General features: G+C 34.7%; 1 protein-coding gene across 5 annotated transcripts in view; it reads right to left on the reverse strand.

Moving 5' to 3' along the window:
* The window catches only part of LOC106140510 (neurobeachin), a 457176-nt gene that overhangs the window by 186756 nt on the left and 256592 nt on the right, over positions 1-13828 (reverse strand). For 4 of the 5 annotated variants that reach the window (XM_060950434.1, XM_060950436.1, XM_060950435.1 and 1 more), the window contains exons 8-12: positions 13449-13569; positions 9904-10050; positions 8773-9087; positions 964-1104; positions 358-500 (exon numbers count right to left, since the gene is read on the reverse strand). In XM_060950434.1, coding sequence (XP_060806417.1) covers positions 358-500; positions 964-1104; positions 8773-9087; positions 9904-10050; positions 13449-13569 — 867 coding nt within the window. Of the gene's footprint in view, positions 1-357; positions 501-963; positions 1105-8509; positions 8618-8772; positions 9088-9903; positions 10051-13448; positions 13570-13828 lie in introns of all 5 variants that reach the window. The other variant, XM_060950437.1, reaches the window with a different exon arrangement.

Below are 13828 nucleotides of genomic sequence, written 5' to 3' on the forward strand. Positions count from 1 at the left end.
TGAAATTTAGTTTTAATTATTAAACTTTAATATTATATGGCTACCAGGGAAGAAGTGTTACACGGGCAAAAGACAATTTTTAACAAAATAGTGAATTTAGAATCAAATAAGCTAGTAATAAAAGCAATCTTTATCTTATTAGAATTGTTCTTGACCCATTATTTTCAGTTTCTGCTAAAACCAGCATTGAAAGTGCTACTAACATGATTTCTTTTTATATTGTTATTGGAAGATATTTTTTATATTTTTTTTTTTTAATTTTCTTTCTCAGCAACGACTAAGTTTAGAAACTTAGTTACTAATGTTTATCCACTTCTAAGGATTCTTTGACATTTTAATATTATTGCTTCTACTTACCAAAGCATAGGGTCTCGTTTGGGATCTGTGGTCGGAGCGTCATGGGGAAAGTCCAACTGCGCAAAAAGCGGGAACAGAACCTGGACCCCTCCGATGGAATTTAAAGCACTGTGGATCGAATGCGTCACCACCGCTTTCACCTCCTACAAACATTGTATTAACATAAAATTCATATCAAAAAAATTAAATACTCATACGAGTGTGCGTTACTTGTGTTTATCACTTCTATATGTGTTTTACATACTCAGAATTCAAATTTCAAATTCAAAAATATCAAAAGTATATTTGAAAAAACTTCATCTGTGCATTATGCAATTTCGTTCCCACATATACTAAGCCTTCAGAACTAAGTAGAAGTTCTTACATAGTAAAAATCCGTTAAAAATATTTTTTATCCACACTTTTTGCCTCCAACCCCCGATCAATCGTGGGAACATTCTGTGGTGGAATTTCCGAATAACTACTAAATCCTTATGATGCTCTGGTACTCATGGGAGCAAAGCATGGTTGTGTCGGAAAAGTTCTCACGGTGGGGCAAAATTTTAAAATTTCATCTATTCATTCCCACAGGTACCAGGGTAGTATAAACTACTAGGCGGTTATTACCTGGAGCATTAAAGCGTGAGGAGTGTGCACGAAGTATGAGACGTTCCCTTTCGGCGCCGACTGCAGGCATAGTTGGCCATCTGTTGCCACCGGGTTGTACATAAAAACTATTGCAGATGACAGCTTGCCGTCGTATAGCACCTGTTCGTGTAAAAAGGGTTAATTCGATTAAGTTTACCTCTTTTTTACTTATATTTACAATCAATTCAAGTGCTCAGCAAAATAATGAATCGTGTGTTAAAGTGGTTAAAGTTATTATTTTTTCATTATTTAATCTATTGATCAATATTACAAATTCTTTTCTTTATAGCAAATGCTCACAGCCCAACATATGAAAGCCTTACAGAACCATGCAAATAAATATATTTAAACAAAGGACAAACCAATTAGCTTACACAATAAACCAATTAACCCAGTTAACTACATTGTTTGTTTTCCATTTATTCAAAATATTAAGTCTCAAGGTGGTCAAATATTGAGTGCACTTAGAATTCATAATGCAAATGATGTTAGAACCTTTAGACTAGTCATAATTTGCAATAAAAGATAGGTGAAAGATTAATTATCATATTTTCTAAAATACTAAGCTATCAGAAATACGAAGGAGTTTACAATCAAAAATGCAACATTATCCCACAAAAGTGTTCCCACAAGATTCCACTAGTAGAAAACAAACATCAAAGTTACATGCGAATAAACAGACGGGACAACAACATTACATCAAAATAAACAAACAAATGTTATAACGATCACATTACTAACACGGGCTGCCGGCAGACGGGTTAAGACAACGCTTCACGTGGTTGGTTAGGGGTGACACAATATAATAAAAGGAATATAAATAAAAAAAATAGATATTTACTAATGGGTAAACCTAAAACTATTTACTGCTTCATACTATGGATGCCCGAAAATTTCAGTAAATATAGAAATTATAAATTGAAACGTGCATGCGATGTTATTTACAATTAAAAAACCTTAAATCTAAATATTATTGTGTTAATGATGTATCAATCGGGTATGGTATTTCAAATGATGGCTCCAAAAAACAGTTTTTTTAAACTGTAGTATGAGTATCACAATAGTTCTCTTCTAGTCAATCTGAAAGTGAGACTGTTATCAAACGGCGAAGACCAAATTGCAAAGATTTCCCTCTTTCTTCTAAACCTGCATTTTTCAAACTTTGAGAGTCTGGTGAAGAAAGAAGATGAAAAATAAAAGTTTAGTAGTTACATAGTAGTTTTTTAACCGGGGATAATTTTTATACTTCTTTGACGAGAAACCAATGAATGGAACATATACATACAATCTTCTCCAAATGTAGTACTATGACAGGTCTCGAAATATCGCGTTATCATCCAAAAATTATCAACCCTAGGTTTAACCCTTCAGCGTCCGCAATACAGCGGCGAGTGGACTATATTCAAAGTACTAAAAGCCGACTGGTGTTCGGTTACCGGACCAAAAGGGTAAACATAAACATAAACACGGCGACTACCGTCAATTTATTGCAATATTATTATTGCTTGCATTAATGGTAAATCATTACGACTTTACAGTTCACATCCATACAAACACAAAACCACGATTCTTTTCCGGAGGAAAAGGCAGATATAGGTAACATGCGCTTACCAAGATCCCTACATTCTTCTTTTGCTTCAATCTAAATCTTCTGTCATTTTATGAAAGCGGTTGGTATAAGTAGCTTGATGTGACTTTTCTTCAGAACGTTCTTCAGAACTTTACTTTCACAAAGTGTGACAATAACGATCCAAGCTAATGTTTGTATTAAATTGTGTTTCTATTAAAAGAGGTCGGACTGAATCACTCCACAAAATAACCATTTCTAGTGGATTTCTTCTTTAAGGCGATGTGCCAGTAACCTGCCACTATCTGAATCTCAATTCCATAACTAAGCCATCCAGCCGACGTAATTATAACGACATTATTTACTAGGTATTGCGTGGCGCTTCGGTCAAGTAGGAAATGTCAACAAAATATAGTATATTATATTACTCTCGATGGTCAATTCTATATCTCTGCAAAATTTCGTGACCGTCATTTCAGTATTTTTGAGTTTATTCGTTACAAACATACAAAAATACAAATATTTTCTCTTTATATCCTTTCTCTTTATAATTAGTGCGAATATGTGTTCCCATTTTTGGATCAGGACCCATCAGATGTAAGACGAATAGAATTCCCAATCGAAATTGTTAATTTCCACTAAATCATCAAAGTCTTCAATAACATTTCCGCACGCAACTTCACAACTCCACACAAAAAAAGGGAAAAATCGCAATTCAATAACTTGTATCTAATAAAAGGTATCTTTTGTGCGAGAAAACTTCCGCTGAACAAAGCTTCCGAGGACTTGGACAAAAAAAGCTCGAGTTCCGAAAGTACAAATCGCCGGTGGAGCTTTTTCCGCGTGTTTCGCAAACTTAGCGTCTTCTAAGCATCCGTCGAGTCATCGTGATCTTATTTTAACAACTCGGCATCTAAGTACTTACTATTGTATAAATGAGAATTCCTAGACTCTTAAATTACTTCATATTAATTTTTAAAAGATTGTTGCCACATTAATTAATACATACACATAATCACAGGGTACACTTGCGGGGTAGACAGAGTCAGTCTGGCTTAATAATGGAATCGATCGCGATAATGAGTACATTCAACTCATTAGCTCGATTCCAACTAAAATAAAATTTGAATATTCTTTAATTACGGTAAAATTTTATAAGTTTATTTTTTAAACAGAGTATTTAATCTATCGCGTATCTTTTACCATCTTGGCTTTATTATACCCTAGTATCCGCAGTTTACTTTCCAAGCCATTATCCCGGGACAGTACGTTCACTTCCAGACTTCCTGGAATAATCTAGCGCAAACTTGAGTGCACTTAACTCCGTTGCGTCCTACGTTACCGGGATAACGTACATTTATTTTCTTGGTCCGTCAATTTGTGAATAAAAATGTTTAAATATTTTTCATCAACTAGAAAAAAAGTAATTAAAAAAAATGGTATGTGGTCACAAAGCCTATTTTTCAAATTACTTTTTTCTAGTCAAAAAAATAAGTTTAAACCTATATTCATTAAAATTGGAATGGCTGTCGGCAACACTTTTGGTCAAGCTTTATAATTTTTTAGATACTGCTGCTTTGTGTATGACAATGTACCTAAATATTTTATTTCCGGCAACCTAAAAAAATTCTTTTAAATTAAACATATTTAAATCAAATATAAATATACTATTTGTTTCTGAAGTAAACATAAATTGCCTTCGGCATAATGTTTGTTTTTCGTTTCATTATGTTTGTTTATAACATTTTACAATAATTTGGCTCACAAAAACAAGTCTAAAATTATTGGGGGTCTAAAATTAATAAAGTTATTGAGGATACAAGTACAGTACTTTTTGTGTTGGGCAAATATACTCTTATATTGTTGTCTGTTAGTCAAGTCATCAACACTGAATAATGAAACAGTTATAAAATTTATGGATAAATATTCTAAATTTAAAGTACCAAAAGGAACAAACCTACTCCTAAAGTCGCAAACTTTATGCCTTGACTTATGTAATATTAAAACTTGCATCTAGTTACTGAGATTGTGTTTGCAAACTGTGACGTTATCTGTTGGTAAATATAGTAAGCAAGAGTTTTAGAAAATTCATGTTTTGATGTTGGTTTTACCGGTTTATACTATTCATCATAGTGGAAAAGTTTATAGTGAAAGATCAGTCTGTAATACCTCTAAACGACGAGTTAGCATGAAACGATTGATGAAAAAGGATGAAGCAAAGTATGTAGGACTATCTACCTTCGCTTGACTGAAAGAGGCTTAATTTTATAATTTTTGCAAATTCACAGATCTTCTGGAAGGAATTCTTTTGCTGTATGGATATCTAAATCTAACTTAAATTGCAGACGAAGGCTAGTAAGTAAATAACTAGGAAAATATTCAGGTAGGAAGTTTGTCTCCCGAAAAAAATATCGACCATCCCAATATAGTATTGACGTTTACAAAGAGGATTCCGTGTTCGTAGAAAAGTTTGAAAACGCTCACTCAATCTTGTTCTAAATCATTGAATGAGAAAGCGTTTTGTACTTGCGATAAGTCTGAAGACTCGAGTTAACAACTTTTTGCAGAGAAATGCTGAAATTGAAGGTAAAGTGTTCTGAAAGGAACATTGAAACGAAATATAACTTGAAAATAAGTTAATATTCAAGTTTTACTGGTCATAATTGCCGGAAAGAAAGAAGTAAAGCATTATTGAGCAGTTGTGATAGGCTAATGAGACAACGTGTTGAGTGAGTAAATTTGCGATTCTTATTCAAGATGATATCTCTGAATTTATATTTTATCACTTAGACAACTTAATGTGGCCTCTCTGAGTGTAAATTGATGATGAGTGAGTGATAACAAGAAACAGAAGCCGTAATAGAAATTTGAAATTTTGCATATAGTAGTAACGTATATTCCTTAGGGAGCATTAAGTAGAAAGGACAAACTTAACCGTGAATTGCGTATACAACCAATAACAATCAAACGATGGACGATAAATTCTTATGGATAAGTTATAAACGTACTCTTGATCAAATCGGAGACGTTCTGGCAAAAGGTCAGGTCAAGAGTACCCAGAACCGACGAGTTTGCTTAAAGAGCGTAATAAATGTGGATGAAGCGAAATAAGTACGTAATAAGTTCCACTTCTTACGCCATATGGATATGGTCTCTGCCTACCCCTCCGGAAAAAAGGTGTGATTTTTGTATTATTGTATGTATATTACAAATTTTTATGCTATTTGTATGAGTAAATTTAAGGTTTGGTGATCCCAGTAATTGTTTTAGAACATTCACTTTTGATGCTACTTAATTATGTATTTAGCTTATAGGTAGAATCAAATATCAACTAAGGCACTTATCTCGAACCTGAGCTAGGCGACTAAGAATAATTTTTAAAAAATATAAAAGAAAATCGCAACCTGACCTTTGTAAAAGTCTAACGCGGTTGCCATACTAAAACTTTTTATTGGCTTAATTTGTGCGTAATTTCTTTACGAAGTCCAATTACGTGGATTTTCGCACAACGGAATCACAAACTTTGGAAATAAAGTGACCTTAACTCTCATAATAAAGGTTAAGGTGTATTAAGAAGGATGTATAATGGTGAGTATTTAATTCTCGTAATGACGGCAATGAAAAATCAGGCAAAACCATGCTAACAACCTTTTTTTTCTATAGGAGTCTCAATTTTATTATTACTAAGACATCCAACTAAACGTGACCATAGTGACTTTATCAGAGTGGAGCCCTATCGTAAGGGATGAAGACGTGATATATGTAGGTACGTATGTAAAACCAGGTTCATAAAAATATGTACCTAGTAAATGAAAATTTCCCAACTCATATTCATAAAACATGTGTAGCTAGCATAAAATGGAAGAAAAATATAAGCCCCGATAGAGTACTTAACCGGCGAGTATGATAAATATTTAAGAAAAAGCGTTCCGAATACCAGGCGAGCATAGGCAGGAAGGTGAATATTTCAGGTGTTTCAGAGGCTTTTACTAATACACGAGCCACTTTTAGCTGTAGGTATGGCACGTGTAAGTGTTGAGAAGTATTCGACATCTTTATCTTCTAAAACGACAAAATTTTCTTCAAAGATGTAGAGATATTTAAGCATTTTGGGCCTATTGTAGTGAATCAAGTATCATTAGTCGTTTCTCTCAAAATACCTAAACGGTATAATGAAACGGTCACTAATTATAACGTCGAGTACTACAAAATTACAAATTTTATCTCCATTGTTTAATTCCAAATCATTTTCCCTTCATTTTTAACTGTTCTTGCAAAATCTCGTTTAAATTTCTACCAATTAATTACGCCCCTAAAAATAATAAAACCGGTTTACTGGTAGCATATTCATGAGATACCAGGGTCTCACAGGCGTGAGGAGATTAAACTAATCAGCGGGCAGGTGGGCGAAAACTCATTATCACTTATATTAAAGGCCTTATACAATTTGATTGTGGTATAAAATTTAAGTTAATTCATATATAGCTGTTTTATATTAAATATTAATAATAGACATTTATTAAAGTTAGTTACAGTAAGGACTCACGCATGACTAAACATATTTTTGTATTTATGGCTCAAAAAATTATAAAGTTTATACCTAATAATAAGAAGCACACAAAATCGTTATCTTTTTTTAGATCTCCTACTCCGGGTAACTTTCATTGTGTATTAATCTATCAGACAGTCAGTCAGTCATATTTTTATCTATTTACGTGGATATTTTGGCACAATGGTTTACCTAAACTTCGAAAAATATATATAAAACGCCCAATATGTTCCAATATGTGCCAAAATTCCAGCCAGTTACCAACTTGCAAACCCTTGTACAAATACCGTATCTGGAATGTCGCATTGGGGACATAGTTTGAAACGGTCCGAAATTCGGACGTTTGTGAAAACGTCGAGAATTCACGGAAAGTGTTACTATTTCGCACTGCGCCCTCGTCACATTGTCAATTTAGGTAATTTCAGTGTCCAGCTAGCGTGCAAATGGGAGCGATGTAAGGGATAGGCCTATATGTCTAAATGAACGTAAGTACCTTAAACGAATCGGGGACGTTTTACCCCCTTATGTATGACAAGGCATATAATTATATATTTGTCATCTCTTTCCATTGAACCATTTTACCATCATTTACCATTGAAAAAGAGAAAGTGAATAGATAAGACATTTGCCTCATTAAGCATTGAAGCTATCGGCGAAAGGTTCGGTGTACACTAAATCTTTTATAACAAGATATAGAAAAGGGCGTTCGGAAACCGTAACAGTATTTACGAAGAACAACAAATCGGCGGGTCGAAACCCATTATTTATTTAGGACTAATGAAGTTGTGAATTTGTACCTAAAAGTTGGTCAATCCAAGGCAATAGGTTTCTGGTCGGCCCGGGGCGTTCCCGTAGACAAATGAGGAGTTGCCCTTTTTGGCTTTGCGGGCGTTTCAGAATGACAGTAATTGATTAAGGGAATATCCCATCTGAACCGGCTCGCACTTCTCACCTTGATGAGGTCAACTTGTAAAATTCTTATGTCGTATCTTAGAAGGAAAAGCCACTTTCGCCTAAGTTCTAAATAATGAATTGAAAAATTGGGTATAGGCTTGAATTATCATTTATCGCATTACCGTTATCCTAATCAATGTCCTATCCTATGTGAAATGTCGCAACTTTACTTTATACAGTATTGTTTCAGACGCGGTCTCTACGAAGACAGGTGTGTATCAAATAATGATTACCCACTACAATTACAATGAACATGGAGTAAAGAACTCGTGTATGAAAGATAGGTAAGTTATATTTATGTTGATTCCACTTAGACTTAAAATTGAAATTATTCTAATCTTTGCCCCTAAAAGAACACCGCATGCAACTGCAACCACCATGGTATCACAATTTACCAGGACACCATAAAGTTAGTGAATACGCAACCCAATGCACCAATTAACCGACTGTCTTACGTCGTGAATGTTCTGCGAAGGATCGTGGACGAGGTCACCGAAGGTGTCTTCCCTGATATCGCTGCTCGGCAACGGAACGTGACATTCTGCGTCGAATCGGAACTGACCCTGGCACCACACAGACAATAGCAGACACATATTACCATTATGCACGTGAAAAATTAAAAACACAGCCTAGTGGTGGACAAAACTTTATCGTCTAGACAGAATAAGCGAGACAAACATATAAAAAATAATAAGAGCGAGCGGCGCGACATGCTTACACGCTTGCATGCTTCAATATCTACGAGCAGGGACGCATGCGCTGCGGCCACTTCTTTCGCTTCGTCCGCCATGCGCCGGCCTCGAGGAGTCGCGTCTTCTTTAACAACTACGCAAGCATCTTCAGGTTCTGCAATCCTGGTATCTTCAGAAGGCGAAGCGTTATCAGGGGGTTGGGATTCGGGGATTTCGGGACTTGTTTCGGGATCAGGCGGGGTTTGATCAGCATTGTCAAGCTTCGGCGCAGCAGTCTCGCTCACCCTTTTATGGTTCTCCGGTAAACTGATGTTGCATTCGTTGTCGAAACGAAATTGACTCTGTCCAGGGTTAGCAGGAAAAAAAGTTTACAAATTTAACTCTAATAATAGCATAATAATTAATATCTGTCTTAACACAGATTCCGAAAACTTTAGACAATAAAATTTTTTAAATCTCTCGCAACCAATCTTTTGATATCAAAAATATCTTTACCTTGATAAACGTTTATTTATATTCTTGAATTTTCAATTAGGTATGTGAAGTTTGAATATTTACTCTTCCGCTGTAGCACAATGGAAATTCCGCTTACAAAATTTTAAACAACTTGTGTTACATTTCAAACTTTGAATGAAATGTAAACAGCTGTACACAGTGGCAGTATCGTATGAGTTTGACTTTTGAAATATATTTCTGAACTCATACAAAGATAGGTTATATCGTGATCAGAATAATAAATGTGTTCTTTAAACTACTAAGTTACCTATGGAGATATGTATCAAAAAAAATCTTTTAAAAAACTTTGTTTACAATACGAGATAAGAGAAGATAATCTCAACACAGAAACGATAGTTAAAATTCAAATTTTTTTTTTGTCTTTTTTCTAGTCTAGTCTAGTTCTAAACAAATTTTAATTAAGTCTGTACAAAATATCTTTTTGATATTTAATTAAATAATTTATTGAATCCTGACATTAATTTTCTTGGATAATAAAGTACTGAAAAGAATATTAGAATCTATAAGAGATAAAAAATACTTTCACAAATAAATGTTCATACAAAGATTTAAACAAACTTGGCAAATTTCAATGAAGAGGTGTTTTATGGCACCGCATAAACCACAAAGTATCAGGAGATCATAAACACAAAAGAGCTTACCTTATACCCCGGGCCGAGTCTGTGCATAGCGCAGATCTGGTGCGTAGTAAGCGCCTCCCCAAAAAGGTAGATGGCGGCCATTTGCCCGCAGAAAACTCGTTCCTCGTCCAACTCCGCTGTTGCGCCGATGTAGCACTTGTCGAAGGGCTAGAATAACATACTCCATGTAAATAATTATGAACAAAATATCAATAAAAGTAGAAAAAAAAGAATAAAAAAATTCGTTCTTTACACTGATAAACAACGATTTGTCTTACAAGTGTTTATTTTAAAGAAGGCAGGGATACAAACTTACTCGTAAGACAGACTGATGGTAGAATGAACTAATAAGGCTTTCTAATTAGCACTTTTCTTGCTAACTTTATTTTTAAGAAACGCGATATTCAGCAGTTCATAAAGTATTGAAACATTCATCAAAAAAAAAAATGGAATCGTAAGAAAGGAATGTTACGCTGCCCGCGAACATTTATAACATAAATTAATAAAGGAGCCCAATTTTAAAAACAAAACAAAAGAGAATTTGCATAAGATTGTACAGCCGGGGACAATGTTTCATAAAAACTGGGAGAAGCAAATTTTCCACTGAAACTTAATTACAATAAAAACTCAATAATGTTACCGCGGGCAATTAAGTAAGGTCAGAGTAATTTAAATTATTCACCGTAGTCACTAGGACTGAAAGTTTAAACATGGGTCATAACTTAAAAAATCAAGTTATTAAGTTCTAGTCAAGAAAATTTCATCAATCAATCGTTTAATTCAAATAACGAAGATTCGCCTTCGCTTTCACCTTATTTTAAATCATAAAGATTGCTTTATACTATTAATAAATACTACAATTACCTACCTATTAAACGCGCACGTAACTTACCTTTTTTTATTTCGGAAATGTTAAACCTGTCGTATTTATAAATAAATTTGCCGAAGTAAAGAAATAGAGCATTTGTTATCTATAGATAACAATTACAACCCTAGGTATGATTTTATTACATTGCCTTCATCGAAATCCAATATACTTACAAAAATGAAAGCGGCACCCCGTTGCGTAAATTGACCTTTCGCAATAATAACGTTTCGCAATAATAAGTTAAATATGTATTTTATCCCATCAAAACATCATTCGTTTAACATACTCAATAAAAAATGCTCTTTACAGAAACTCAATGACGCGTTCCGAGTGTTAAACCGTTGCGGGCGCATCTTTTATGATAAAGATTTTTCACATGGAACCGCCGGCGCGCCGGTAAGTGTGCGAACACGTCGAGTTTACCGAATTACGGATAAGCGAGTCTCAAGAATTTTTATAACAACGCCTTTGGCGTGTGGTGAAAGTTACAAACCCATAAAGATGAGCAACATATCTGCTACACGACGTATAAAAATAAAGATGACTGCTTTAAAAAAAGGGCAAGTTCAATATTATTATATTCAAAAACAGTTGGGCCTAATATACCAAAGATGCGTGATAATGAAAAAAAAATATAGTTTTATGCTCTTCTCTAGCCGCTTATCGCTCTTTCCTCGCCCCACACGTTCCCTTCGCGAGGTAATTCCCCACGTTACGACGACAGAGTGCCGTCCCCGTTACCGCGCTCTCCACAAAATCTCCACGTAATTGAACCAATACGTCATAGCGTTATGCAGATTTATCTCCATGTATTATCTTCTTGATGCCGAAAATTTTTTATATACAACAATTTTTATACTTTATTTTATTGGGTTCCAATCACGTGTTTGAAGCGTGTTTGTTCAGAACGTTCAGCTGGGTTGAGATGTTTAGGTTTGATCACCAGAGTATCCCAAAAAAGGAAGTGATTTCCTGTAATGTCTGGATGGACGTTATGTGTACCGCATCAGAATTCAAAATTTAAAATTTTTATTCATTTTCATTCATTAAAGGGACACCGAACAGAAAAATAATGTAAGAGCTTACAAAATTTTCGGTTACACGTCATTCCTGCCAGAATCCCGTAACAGTAATTACGAATGCAACACAACGGGCATAGTAAATGAGCATCAAACCAAGCGGCCACAATTAGCCTCCGGTCGGTTCCGTGCTACGATCTATTTGACAGTGCATCATCAACTGATATGGTACATTCTTATAATGTGTATTGATCAACAGATAACATTATATGACCAAAAATTGTGAACGGATCTGTGTTATTATTATATATAGGGAACATCTCCTGGGTTCTGTATTCCTTCCAATTGCCATAAGCGGCGGAATATTTTTTTAAGTGTAGCAAAGTAATTATTTAAAAAAAAATCTTAATAGAACAGGCAACACAAAAGACGATACGCCAGTGCCCAGGACTCGAAAAGTATTTATCTATGTTTTCAAATGACAGAAAGACCTGACAAGAGGAACTCTCTATAGAGCTGAGATCTAAGCTTAAGAGTATTAAATCCCCTTCCTTCACCCTAACGTTCTCATTCTTGAATGGAGTTTTCGTTCGTTTAGAGACCCTGGGGTTTTACTATTCACAGTGCAGCCAGAACCAGGGGTAGGCAGAGTAAAAAAAAGTAATAAGATTTCATAAACAAGAAGACCTTGATAGAACCTATGAAAACCTTCACAATGCAATAGTCTCAAGTGCATTCAACTAGGCGGTTTATTATGCAAGCACACGTACTTGCATAACTGACATGAATATTCATACATAAGCACTATCCGCTCAATTTCTCACTGGTGTTTAGCACGATCGGGGTAATGGCTTTATAGTAGTTCCTACAAACTTGTAACCGAACACTGTTTAGGTACACATTGATTACATTGTGTAAGGATAATAATGATCCGCCATCGCTTATTTATCGCAATTTTCCACTTTTATATTTTGAGTGCGCTAAATGTCGTTTATAGTTCTCATCAACTGCGATAAGGCGATAAGATGTTGAGTAAATTTTATGGATTTTCTCTACAATTTTAGTTACTATCATTTCCATGTCGGCAAGCCCACTGTAGCGATATTGCAAAAGCGATATCAAATAACGAAGATTAATGTTCTCCCTGAGCACATTTCACCTTATCCCCAACTTTCCAACTCCTAATTCCTGTATTATCATGTTACTCTGGTACAGCCGGGAAAATTTGCATGGCATTTCTTATAATAAATTGCTTCTAACGACACGTACGTGACGATTCGAACACACAACTTGCAGAATGAGAATGTTCGTCGTAGATAACGAAATATATTATGCTAAACGCTATCCAGTCATGAACGCCTGGTATTTGAAGCTGGATTAAGGAGTTGCATGAAGAGCTTATAAACTACCTTGCGAGATATGCTTTCAAATCCGACGGGATTTAATAATTTGCTTTTATATCTGTTATATTAATTCTGCCAGAAAATCTTCAACTTTTGAATACTTATATATCTAAATTGCCAAATGTTAAATTTTTCTAAACATTTATAGTAAATAATGTACATTTTTTTTCTTTAAACGTTCAGTGTTATCTAGTCTATAGGCGTCAAAGGGTTATCATAACTTTCAATTATGTACTCTTGCCGCAATTTTGCATAAAAAGAAAATCATCTACTTACGTCATTGGTCGAGACGAACCACGCCATCTCCGTACTGGAGGCTAGCTGGCCGTTGACCAAACACTTGATCTCGCTCTTGGTCCATCTGTTGTATATGTACACCACTGCTATTGCATACCACCTGAGGAATAATGATCTTAATGAACAGACTATACACATCCATAACATATAATTGAAAGGCATCAACGTTTGGTTAATTTGGAATTTAATTTAATTAAGTACGAATTTTTTTAACTTCTACGTATTTTTTATATTTATAAGTCATCTTTTTTTTATTTCGCTAAGTTGCATACATATTTCAAAGCTTTAAAGTTCATAAATAAAAAAACAATGTTTATAATGCCTAGGAATAGATATCTTTACGCAGACAAAGAGGTGTA

This window comes from Amyelois transitella, chromosome 21 (genome assembly GCF_032362555.1).
Source record: "Amyelois transitella isolate CPQ chromosome 21, ilAmyTran1.1, whole genome shotgun sequence".
Taxonomy (NCBI): Eukaryota; Metazoa; Arthropoda; class Insecta; order Lepidoptera; family Pyralidae; genus Amyelois; species Amyelois transitella.